This window comes from Pteropus vampyrus, unplaced genomic scaffold (genome assembly GCF_000151845.1).
Source record: "Pteropus vampyrus isolate Shadow unplaced genomic scaffold, Pvam_2.0 Scaffold25, whole genome shotgun sequence".
Classification (NCBI taxonomy): Eukaryota; Metazoa; Chordata; class Mammalia; order Chiroptera; family Pteropodidae; genus Pteropus; species Pteropus vampyrus.
The window spans coordinates 9,623,084-9,635,717 of NW_011888806.1; the positions used below are offsets into that span (position 1 = coordinate 9,623,084).

Sequence of the window (12,634 nt, forward strand, 5' to 3'; positions counted from 1 at the left end):
ACAAAAAACAAAAATAAACAAAAAAAAACGAAAGAAAAAAGGCAAAAAATGCAAAAAAGAGGGTAACTGACATAAGGTTTTTTTTCCTCCTAGTAAAAGACAATAAAAACAAGCAAAAACTCACCATCTTCCAATACCACAAATGAAATAAGATTTTTATTACACAAAAATAATCCATCCCTTAAGCTACAATAAATTTACCTAAAAAAAAAAAAAAATCTCTAAAATCCTGGGCAATTATTTTTACTTGTTCTGACTAATGAATGATATATTTGCCTGACTAAAGCCACTACAAAAATCCAAAGCTCGGCTTTCAGATGAGTTGAGATTTGTTTCTGGAAAGATTCACTGTTGTGTGCCGTGGATCTCTTCCTATAAGCTAACCGGTGTCATGTGTATCAATGTGCTTTTTTGGTGGGGAGAGGAATTCACTGGTGCTCATGAGTGGCTTAAGGAGACCCATTCTATGAATTATTGATTATGGTGCCAAAAAAAAAAAAAAGGTAATAAAGTTTGATTTTTAAAAACAAACAAACAAACAAAATCTCATTATCCCGGGGAATTTTTCTTATTTTGCTACAGAGAAAAAATAAAAACAAATTGCATCAAGGGGACGTTGGCACTTGGGAATCATGATTTAACCTGTTGCCAGCCACATTCAGCCGCAGTGAGAAGATAAAATTACCTCTTGCCTCAACTCTACAGTTTTTAAAATATTCACTCCACAGCAATCTCTCCTTCCAAAATACATAGAGCAAATATTATGTCCAGAAAATAGAAGGCTGGAGTTTGAACCTGAAATCCTCTGAGACTAGTGACCCCACATTACTGATTAGATACTAAACGAGAAAAAGGCTTTCTCATTTAGTCCCTAAACACCACTTCTAGTTGTGTGAAAATAAAGTAGCATTAGTTCAATACTGTCAAGAAATGACAAATTGGGTCAAAATTTAAAAATCTTTATTATGTAGTTTGAAATGTTCCAAAAACCCAAAATATATCTGGACTTACTTGGCCTTAATAAATAACAGCTGGGCAATAGGACTCATTCTTTGTTAAAACTAGGCCAAGAAAGAGGCAGAAAATCTTAAATTATGCACGTTCCCCAAAATCTGTTTCCAAAAGCTAAACCTATTTAAGACTGAAATTTATAAAGCTAAAACCTTCCACAGTTAAAATGTAAATAATGGCTCAAATGCTTTTCTTTTAAGAAAGCCCCTTAGCAAACTCTCCTATGGTCCCTAAACCTTCGACAGAACTTAATCCAAATATAAATGTAGGTCATTTCTTCCCCTTACAGTGCAGGAGTATTTTATAAAAGCCATTACTTGAAAGCAGGGGGGAAATCTAAGCAATGCATTTACATGGGTAATTACGACGTTGTATTATAAACTTTTAATAAACAAAAGCATTTTACTTACGATGTTCCCTGCTGTGAATCAGGGTGGGTTTTTGAAGACGTATCATACTGTTCTGTGGGGGAGGGAAAAATGATTAGAGCAGTACAATGACATATATTCATGAGACTGTTAGGTATAAATTCCGTTTTTTGTTGTCCCTAAACACTGTTTTCACCTAAACACTTAGTACATTTAAATTCTGTCAACCAGAGTGCTGCTATACGCCATATTTAGTATTTAGTATAATCGCACAATAACATCTGTGTTACTTCTAGAGAGAAGATTTGCTCAGAATTAAAAACTCTTAACAGCAAAAACACTGAAGAGCACTGCTTGCAGCAGCCCTTGCCATACTGCTGGTCACCTTCCTGTGGGTTGGACACTCTTTCCCTTGATGTCAGCTGGTGGGGGCTCATATGCAAGCACTAAGACAGGGCTGCTCTCACAGCTCATGGGGTTTGAGCTTACTTGTCTATCGGTGTTTTGCTAGCATTCCTCTTTTACAGCCTGTCATCTGCCAATTGTGCTCTCCCTCCCACCTGTCCCTCCATTAGTCAACACCCTCTCCTTTCATTTATTCAATAGCTATTTATAGACTGCTCAACAGAGAACAAATGTTCAAGGCATTTGATCCTGTCCTCGATGAGCTTACAATTGACTGAGGAACATCAAACAGGCACACAAATAACTACAACCCTGGGCAGTGTGAGATTAAGTACACAAATCAATCATATAAATCAACTGTCCCAGGAATCAGAGAACAGTCCCTCTGTTGTTAATGACAAAAGAAGGCAAAACAGAAAAGGAACAAAATGAATTGTGTCACAAACGATGGATGAGACTATGACAGAATGACTGCTGGCAGGAGAATGAGGAAGATTTTCTGGCAGAGGAGACAGTGCGAACAAAGGTACAGACGTGAGAGGAGTTAGTGGCACAGACTCAGAAAGGGCAAGGCTGGGGCGCATAATCTGTGCTGGATGGCGTGGAAAGACAGGTGGAGGCAGAGTTTGAGGGCTCCGAATGCCAGGATGGGAAGTTATGACTTTGTCTGTTGGACAATGAGACACCACCAAAGGCCTAAACAGGGACGAGATACAGCGATTCCTCAGAAAGGTAATTCTGGAGGCGCGCCCTGGTATACATAACTTAGAAGGGAGCAGGAAACGTTAAGTGTGGAGCAACAAACCAGCTGGGAGGCTGCTGTTTTTGTTTAAGCAGCAGGTAATGGAGACCTGAAACAGAACTGGAAGTGGAATGGAAATATGGATGTCTTTTAGGCAAGAGTGAATGATAATTCCCATAAACATCATGTGGACACCCTTGAATATTTGCAATTAATCACTTTATCCTCATGGTGGCAGCAGCTCTTATATATTTTTAAGACTTAATATTTTTATATATTGCTTCCCCTTCTGGCTAGAATGTTAGGGTCAGGACTACAAATTAGAGGGTCTAAACTCACTCTTCTGACCACTCACAGGGTTTCGCATACAGTCATCTTGACTGGGCCCTAAACTCCACAAGGACCTGGTTATCCTCAGGCAACCATGTTTTTGCATTTGTGCACATGAATACTGGGGCATACAAGTAAAATCCTTATTCTTCATTCTCTAGACTCTACGGACTCCAAAAGTGATCCCTAAGATCACTCTTCAAAAAATTTGAATCTTCTTGCTGGGCATACTTTGAGAAATACATGTCAAGTTCTACTCTTCTGAAAGGAATATCCACATAAACTCTACTCCTTCTTCATCCAGTATACAACTAGACCTCTTTAGGGTCCAACCAGGCCCCACAAAGTCCACATTCTCACAAAGGTTAATAAGGGTCCTCAGAACACCAACAGACAAAGTGGCAGCAGCATGTAAGACCCCAGGATAAACACCTGGTGAGCCAAGGCCTACGGAAGACCTGCCGATGTCTGAAAACTTCTCCAGAGCACAGAGGAACTGAAGCACAGGCTGAGAGAACCGCCCATGCCTAGACAAGCAAGCGCTCACCAGTCTACCTTCAATTATATTTTGATAAAAGGGAGACGCAGTTTAAAGAATGGAAAGATTTTTCTGAACCAGGAGTTAGCCATCATGCAAGCTGTGAGTAACCCAGTGGAAGGCAAACCATATGCATGGCTGGCAGCCCTAGCAAGTGGAGGTAAAGGAGCACACAGCAATCCAGTCCACAGCTATGCTGGCAGCATATCTGGCACATTCCCGCCACTCCACCCATTATCTATCTTTGGATAGGTTGTCAAGATGCAGAGAAAAAAGATTTCCCAGTCTCTCCAAGAAGCCACTGATTTGTTTATTTTTACCTTGCTATTTATACAACACTACTGCATGATGGTCAGGCTTATTTCTCCGCATTTGGGGGAAATTTAGTTATGGATTCTTTGCAAGATCTTATTCAGTATCTCTAAAGGGCGGGGGATGGGGGGCAAACTTTTTCTGTAAAGGTTACATAGTAAATATTTTAGACTGCATGTTATACCTTGTAGCAAAATAATAAATGAATGGGCACGGCTATATCCTAACAAAGCCTTCTTTACAAAACTAGCTGCCAAACAGACTGGGTTCTCAGGCTGTAGTTTGCCTACCCCTGTTCTAGAGGAAGACTGTTCTGTTTATTGTTTTTCTAATATTTTTTTATTCTCCTCACATCCTTGCAATTTAAACAAAAGACTCATCAAGGAAAAATAAGAGAGAAAGAATGAGGTGGGGAGATTCAAAGGAAGAGTCACCTCCATGGAATATCATCTACCTATGAGTCCCCTCTCCTGACACACACCTTTCTTTGGTCTCCCATCCTTTGAAGACTAATACTTTGCAGCTTGGGTACTTACCACATAGCATTGACGAACTAAATAATTGCAAATACACCAGTTATTTTTGTTAGGCTTGAAATGCCTTGCATGTAAGTTGGGACATGAAGAATTTACTGACCTAAAGGGTTACTGATGAAGAGAAAATCTGGATCCAGTTAGATTTCTCCTGTTTCCCCTGAATTTTCAAGTATTTAAAATCCATTAAAAAGGGTTCAAAAAAGCATTATATGGCAAATACATATAGAGGGGCTAGAGAAGCTATGTGCTGTATTCTTCATAAAAATTTACTTTTGTATAAAAAAAAATATAAGAACCACACAAAATATCCCAACCTATTTTTATATATAATTCCTGGATTACAATGTCTGAGAGTCGCAGTCAAGATATTGATCATGTATCAGGTCACACTAAACTATATTTATTAATTACTTTAGTAAGACACTTCATGAACTCTTTGCAACAATCTGAAATTCCACCTAAAGCACAGCTTTATATTTGTCCTCTCTTCCTATTCTTTTAACACAGAAAGCCCTCCTCTCCACTGGAGCATTTTTAATTAATTTTTTTTTATATTAAAACAGTAAAAACCATGGTTCATTCTCTGATGCAATAATCATATTTACTTACTTTGGTTTTGTGTTGCAGAACTGATGTGCTGAGAATCCTAGAAAGAAAAATAAAAACCCCTAGTTATTAAGCTTTATAAATCTAAGTTGCATCATGGCTAAATCTGTTAAACACTGATAAACCTAATTTTTACATAAAACAGATTTTATTTCTTTCCTTCTTTCCTAGATTTTTTTTCCTTTAGTGTTGAGCAAAGATTTTTTTTTAAACAAAGTAAAATGTTTTACTTTAAACCCAGTAATAATGAATTGTCTTATAAAAAAAAAAAAAACTATCAGAAAATTTCTAAGTATCTAATGTGACAAATTCTGGTTTGGGTAGATACAACCTCTTTTGAAAACATTATCACGAAAAGGAATACTATATTAGCAATGTGCATGCATGCCAGGCTGGACAGAACACACATGTGAAGGTGATACTTCTAAATTCTGAAGGTCATCCCAAAGTATGCTCTACTCCCCGTCAAAAAAGAAGAAGAAAAATGGCAGTGTTTTTATTTTTAATGCACTGTTTACAAACACTGTAACAGAAACATGCAAGTCAGTGGTTGATTTGCTTGTTCTTAAAACCAGCACAAATGTAGCGAATCATGTTAAACTTTTAAGAAAATTTAAAAGGTGTGAGAAGTGTAAGATGTATGTATGCATCTATGTACGTAAAGGTATATATCTAAATTCTAAACTAGAAATCAAACAACCTACTTCACTTAATTTCCTTGTATCTCCATTTTCCCATCTTTAAGTAAGGACCCTCTAGTGAGATAATTTACTGGAAAGTCCTGCACGCTTTCATAAGCTACAGAACCCTTTGCGAATATAAGATATTCTTACTGACATAATTTGGAGAATAAAGTGTTTGAAAGCACTATGAAGAACTTTAGAAGGTAAATTAATTACAATTTTAACTTAATTGCCAAAGATTTCAACAAGTATTATTTGATTAAGCTGGCTCACAGCAATACCTCAGATTTTTCACTGTGGATGTAATGCCTGCTATATTGGTGAGGAATTACCTTTGTGGGAAAAGGAAATTTGGAGGGCTCAGCTGTACTAGGCGTATGTATTGCTGTCAAAGGAGGAGGCCATGAATGGGTCATTTCCTGAAAAGAGATTTGGAAAAGTAAGAAAAAGGTAAATTATAAACAGAACATTTATTGCTACTTAACTTTTTAAACAAGGTAGAGTAAATTAATAGTAAATGAAAAGTGAAACCTTTAGTTATTTCATTTACTTTTTAAAAAACTACTTAATGTATAATTCAAAAGCTAAAGATCTCTAATTTACAAAACTGAAAAAAAAATCAATTCGAAGAAGAAAAACAAGAGTGTAGAACAGAAATGGTTTTAACACTGAATATTATAAAGCATATAAATGGTAATAGAGATTATCAGAGTTTATGTAACTGTGAAAACTGAGTCTCTACTCAATGCTTTCTTTCTCCCTCAGCTTCTTTATTGCATTTCCTGGAATTATTTAAGTTCAAAGGAAGAAGAACTTTCCTGTTTGACTTAAGCAAACAAGTAATTCAGGTCACTTGTTCCTCTTGGGAGAGTTTTAATGGATTTGACCCTTCCCTGGTACACACTATTAGTACATAAGAACTTTTTGGAGGAGAGGGCCTTAAAAAAATTACCTTCTCTTTCCATTAAGAGTTTAATATCTATTCACTCTTCATGGAGGCAAGGTTTCTAAATATTACAAAGGAATATATTTATCTTGATGTGAATTTTTTAAGCTCATTTGTGAATTATATTTTGCTTTACTAAAATAATTGGTAGAAAACAGAATGTCAGATTAAAGGAGTCTGATCACAAACACGTGCATGTGCACATGCACACTTTGTTAAAGAGCAAAAATGGCACTGGAGATCATTAGCTCCAATCATTCCATTTTACAGATGAGAAAACTGAGGTCCAAAATGACTGGACTAGATGCCCTGGGAAGCCAGTGGCTGAGAGCAGAGAGTATGGGCCACTTGCCTTCCCAGTAAGAGAAAGAAATCCATTCCGTGTGTCAGAGCCGCATGGCAAAGTGGCTTAAAGATTGACAGGCAACTCTCTACCAGCAAGCTGGTGACCCCAGATCACGCTCTATTACCTCACCTGTATAACACATCGTGTATTATAACACTTCATTCTTTTCAAAGTGCTGACCAAGCTCTCTATTACCACAGAAATGCCATCTGATCCTTGCAACAACTGGAGACGGAGTTCTGGTAAGTATTTCCACTCCCGAACTCAGTTCGCATACTCCCTTGTGGTCCCCAGAGCCCCTCTCTGGGTTGCTACAGCCCCAGGGTTGACATAAATGACCTGGCACAATGACAAACCAAGTAACTGATGCTGGCTTTCTTAAGAAATTTTTGTTAAAGGTGAAAGCATCCCCTTGTCTGGCCATCTGCTTGGTTCAGAAGACGTCCTGCACTAAAATGTAATGGAAGGAGTAAGCTCTGGAGCCAGAGACCCAGATGAGAATCCTGACTCACCCTCACTGGCAGTGTCGGCCTGAGCTGTCTGAGCTCTCTGAGCCTCAGTTCTTAATAATAGGCAGACCTAAACCACTTATTCTTCAAACTGTTTAAGAGTAATTTATGTAATGTGCCTGGATGCATGATGCATAGAAAGCACTTAAAAATTAAAAGCATTACAACTTTTAAATAAAAGTCTAGTTTTTTAAAGAACTTCAATACTACACCAAAGAGCTCTCTGCTGATTTATCTGACTGTACTTTAAGGTACAGGACCATTATAATGCTACAGTGTAAAAACATATAATTGAGAAGGTGTTTGAAAGTATCGCCCTTATGTTTTCCAAGAATTTCTTTAGAATTCCAACGGTATCTGTGACTTTTAGTCACCAATTATTCCCAGAAAACAACCACTGTACTCTCAGTGCCTAAGGCTGTCCCAGCTATTAAATGAGGCAGTTGGAATGTGCATAAACTCTTTCAGGCCCTGAGTGGTTTGCTGGTAGTCTGAAAAAATTTAAGTACTTTCCTAAATGCCTAGCTTAGGAGAGGGACTTAGGCTTTAGGAGAATTGGGGCCATAAAGAGAGAAGCCTGCCCCGAACAGCAAGGCCATGAATTTGCTTCCAACTTTAACAATGATTTAACACATCAGTGAGGGTAAATCGGATGGCACCTGCCCCAGTTCTGGCCTCTGGGTACCACAGCTGCTGTCTCCACTCTGTGCTCCGCCTCACTCATTTTGCTCTGGACACACTGTCTAGTTCTTGCTGTTTCTCTAACTCACTAACCTGTTCTCACCGTGAGGCTTTTGCACTCTTTCCTCTGTCTAGTCCTCTGTTCACTAATGACTCCTGCTATATAGAGAGAGTCATACCACTTATCAATATCTGACATTTTATTATATATCTACCTTCCCCACTATGACTTTCATGAGAGAAAGGACTTTGTCTTAGTCATATGGCAACCCCAGTGCCTAGAAAAGTATTTGGGGCTTAATGGATGTTTGTTGAGTAAATGAATGAATGAACAAACAAATAACATTATACCAGTGTCACTGAAACGTTGCGCTGAGTAATTTCTACGAATACTGCATTATTCCCCCAGGAGTCAGTCCAGGCCATGCCACTATAAGTAGAAAACTTGAGCTGTTTCCATTCGCCCACTGAGGACACGCTGTTCTGTGTGGACCCTTATGCAGGACAAACTCCTGGTTTTCAACAGTGTCTGTCTGCTATCTTCTTACTCCATCAGCCTGTAGGAGTTACAGGCTACCACTTCCCCTTCATTAAAAGGCTTCTATCCTTAATATTTCCCCTAGAGAAACAAACAATATCTTCCAAGGTTGATTTTCCCTGTCAGAGAACTATTTACTGCCTCTATTGCCCATCAGAAAGACCTGTGTTAGGATTCCTGGCAATCTTTATAAACTGCTGGTACTAAGTAAGAATAGGAACCACGAGGAAGAGGAAAGTATCTGGATGGATTCTAGAGATCATCTACTAGCCCGGTGACTTATTTTAGCAATGAGGAAACTGACGCCCAGGGAGAACACACAACTTAACTGAGGCTACAGACAGAGAAGAGAAGGGGACAGACTCTTAAGTCTCCACTATGTATAGGCCCTATGCCCTCTTCAATCCAAGACATCCTTCTATTTCGTTTACCTATTTATGATTTCCTAGTGAAAATCCCTCTTGCTTGCATTAACCATTTACTTTCAAGCATTCTCAGGTAGGTCAGAACTCAATAATGTGATGTTGGGTGAGAAGAGAGGGAGGAGGGATAAGTTTATTAAATTAAAAATGCTTTGCTGATGCTTTAATACCATTATCTTAAACAATTTGACACATCAAAATCTAAGAAGCATCTGACATATGCAGAAGATATCTATTCCTGCATTTATTTTTGAAATAACTATAGAACTGATCACATACAACTTCAGAGAAAATGCAAATGCTATATTTTCTAACTACGTCATCTGTTATTTTTATGACTCACCATACCAAAGAATTTCAGAAATACCAGAGGGAGAGGATGGAAACAGTTAAGTCATGTGTTCTTCCTGGGACTTGATCAAGATAACTTGTTTATTAGTAATCTTACTTGCTGGTTGACAAAAATGTCTTGTTTTTAGCAAGACAAAATATGTTTCCTTAGAAGTAGTTTTTTCTCAGAAAATCCTAACTACAAAAGTAGGGGACAAAAGATTGTAAGACAAAAATAATGGAATTATTTTCCAAACATCTGGTTAGACACTACTTTTGTCAAAAAATTCACAAGTGAGAATACAACCAATATACTTTATTTCTGGTTTCAGCACCACCTCACTTAATACTATACAACAAAAAAATTAAAGAAAAAATTGGATAAGCATATATTTTGAGGAAAAAAGTGAATAGTAAAGATACAAGTTAATAAGTACATGTGTCATATATATCTCTCCCTGTTCCCCCTCCCCCCGCCCCCCCAAAAAATCAGAAACCTTATAGTAAGAGATAAAGCAAAAATATCATTAAAACTGACATGGAAGAAAATTAAAAGCCATAGAGTAATGATAAATAAACGAACCCACGATTATGACAATTACTATATTTGAGCATTAAGTTTAGCTCTAGATTTCCTGGAAATTAAAGCCAAAATGAGAGATATAACATTTTACATAATTCTTCTCAGATAAAAAGAAAGCGTATTGGTTCATGAGAGTCCCACCCACTTCCCTCAAACTAAATTCTAGAAGGAATCTGTCAACCTTGTGCAAGAAAACTTGAACAGATAGATAATGGATTCAATGATGTATTTGTAGAAGCAGCACAAATGTTCATGGCATACTCTCGACAAATAAGAACAACAAATAACCTTTCCACATAGGTCTAAAGATGTCCATTCACTTTGCTTTTCTTTTCATCCCTTAAAAAATTCATGGTCTCATTGAAGACAAGGCCGCATATATGTGGTGTCACCTACAAAACATCAAGCACTGTTTAACCCCCAGTACCTTCTTTATCAAATCAGTGCAGTAAGTGTCCCCTCTGAGAAGTGAGCAACTCTCCCGGGTCATTGTGGGCAACCAGAAAAACTTGAGAGAGGGGTCTTAAAACTCTGGTCCAAATGCCTTGCAATTTGTAGATTTCACTTTAATAAAATCTGTCAGAGAGTTCGATTATGTTCTTAGACTCCTTTTGTTATTATTCAGGTTTATTTTGTTTCTGGAGGTGTTTGAGGTTGGGGATACTGTGCAAAGGGATTTGGGATGGCTGTTCATAACTGTTCATTAAAGTCAAAGTAAATGGATATCTAGCTGCCTACTTAAATACTTCTTCAAGTGAGAAACAGTAGCAATGAACTCACCTTCAGAATCTCTTCAACACAATGGACTTCATTGGTGAAGGTCTGCTGAAAGTAAAAAGAAAGAAAAAATCAGTACACATAGATGCTGGTATTCCAACAGCAACACTCTCATGAGTAGAATCACTCAGGGTCTACCTTTTACTAAGTGTTAGGGACTTCACATTCTGGATGAGATAAGACAAAAGAGATTAACTTGACTTAATCGAGGGGGAAAGGATTCCGCTGGACATGATGATAACAGACTAATTATAACCCTGGTCAAAAGTTTCCAATGGAAAATGTGTATACTAAAGAGAACACATTTGTAAATCTGGGGGAATAACGGATATAACAAAAGTGGAAGCGAAAAAAAGACGGCAACCAGTGTCACAGTTTGCTGCTTCATAGCGACATCTGTCCGGAGAGCCAGTGAACACAAAGGTCACCCAAACACCTTACTGAGCCCACAGTAAGGAGGCCGACATCCAATCAAGGACAGATTTCTGGGTGATGTTTTAACTTTCCAAAAACTCATTTTAAAGTTTAATGTCTCTAGCCCTGCTTCAAGTCAGTATTTGGATCATATACACAAAAATATTCACACATATACGTGTATATACACACAGACACACACAGACACATGCACACACGCATACGCGCACACACGCACACGCGCACACACACACACACAAAATATTTCTGCAGAGAAAGTCCCTAAAAAGAGAGATTACCTACTCTCTTGGAGGAAAGATCCACTATTTACACCTCTTCCTTATCCCTAGCTAAACAGTTGCTGGGGATAAGGATAGTTGCTGTTGCTACTATCACCACACAGACACCACACGGTGTCTAGGAAATGTCATTTTACAGTCTATATTTTTAGTGTGAAGAAATAAAAAAGTTAAATCTAAAAAAAAAAAAAATCACTTTTCCTTAACTGGAGATATGAAACAAAGCCATGGACCTTCATAGTTTCCAATGGAACAGCAACTTATGCTACGTGTTAATTCATGAGCCAGTGCCCTGGGCAAGTTCTGTACAACACACACCCTTTCTGTTACTGCTCCTGCCTAGGCACTTTGCTGCAATACCTGCCTCACAGCTAGACAGTAAATGGAATTCTTTTCCTGGCTCTTATTTCTAATTTGAGTGCAATTTCATACAGCATCAGCTGCTAATTCCTGAATTGGGATTTATAAATCTATTTCCCTCATTCCAGTTTATTCTAAGGAAGAAGGAAAAAGAAAAGAACATACAACATTCATTCATACTGTCCTGAAATTTAATCTAATGGACATGTCAAAATTCTAATGCAATTTGACCTGAGTCCGGCTTTAAAACATGTGAATTTCTTAGAAACAGTTTTAATAAAATGTCTAAAGTTTGTTATTTTGGAGGTAGGACCTGGAAGGTAGGAGGTAGAACCAAAGAATCTGGGATATCCCTTATATCTGCTGTTCCCCTCAGAACTGCCTTCAGGCATTATGCGTGTCAACAGCTAGACCTGCTTACCCGCTTTTTGTTTTCAAAGCCATTAAGGGATGCCCAAAAACCAAACCAAACATTAGTAACCAAACATTTTAGCAGGAATGTCAGAGACAGAAATGAATGCTGTTTTGACCTGAAGGGAAAATGTAATTATATTCTACAGTTTCAATTTTTCACATGTATCATTATGTAGAACAACAAAAGCTGAAGGTGAATCAATAGAACAGAGCATATGACTGTAGTGACTCAGGTCAAATAGTCCCCTCACCCTATCTCTGTTGCTAGAATGAGAAGGGGAATCCAATTAAAGTATTTGGCAATCAATTAAAAAGTGGAGCATGTTGGAATGAGGGCAAAAAAGATTTGCCAACTGCTTCTAACAGAATGAGGTCAGAAAGCTTACAGCTTTAGGACACTAAAAGACTTCTCGATTTTCGTAATTACTCAGTCAACACTGAACCAAGATGTTTCATGTCACTAAAAGTTTATTCCTAAATTTTT

General features: G+C 37.8%; 1 protein-coding gene across 4 annotated transcripts in view; it reads right to left on the reverse strand.

Annotated features, from left to right (window-relative positions):
- The window catches only part of AFF1 (AF4/FMR2 family member 1), a 163,950-nt gene that overhangs the window by 37,975 nt on the left and 113,341 nt on the right, over positions 1 to 12,634 (reverse strand). For 3 of the 4 annotated variants that reach the window (XM_011356322.2, XM_023528440.1, XM_011356324.2), the window contains 4 exons: positions 10,667 to 10,711; positions 5,864 to 5,950; positions 4,852 to 4,888; positions 1,422 to 1,473 (listed from right to left, as the gene is read on the reverse strand). In XM_011356322.2, the coding sequence (XP_011354624.1) occupies positions 1,422 to 1,473; positions 4,852 to 4,888; positions 5,864 to 5,950; positions 10,667 to 10,711 (221 nt within the window). The remainder of the gene's footprint in view (positions 1 to 1,421; positions 1,474 to 4,851; positions 4,889 to 5,863; positions 5,951 to 10,666; positions 10,712 to 12,634) is intronic. The other variant, XM_011356323.2, reaches the window with a different exon arrangement.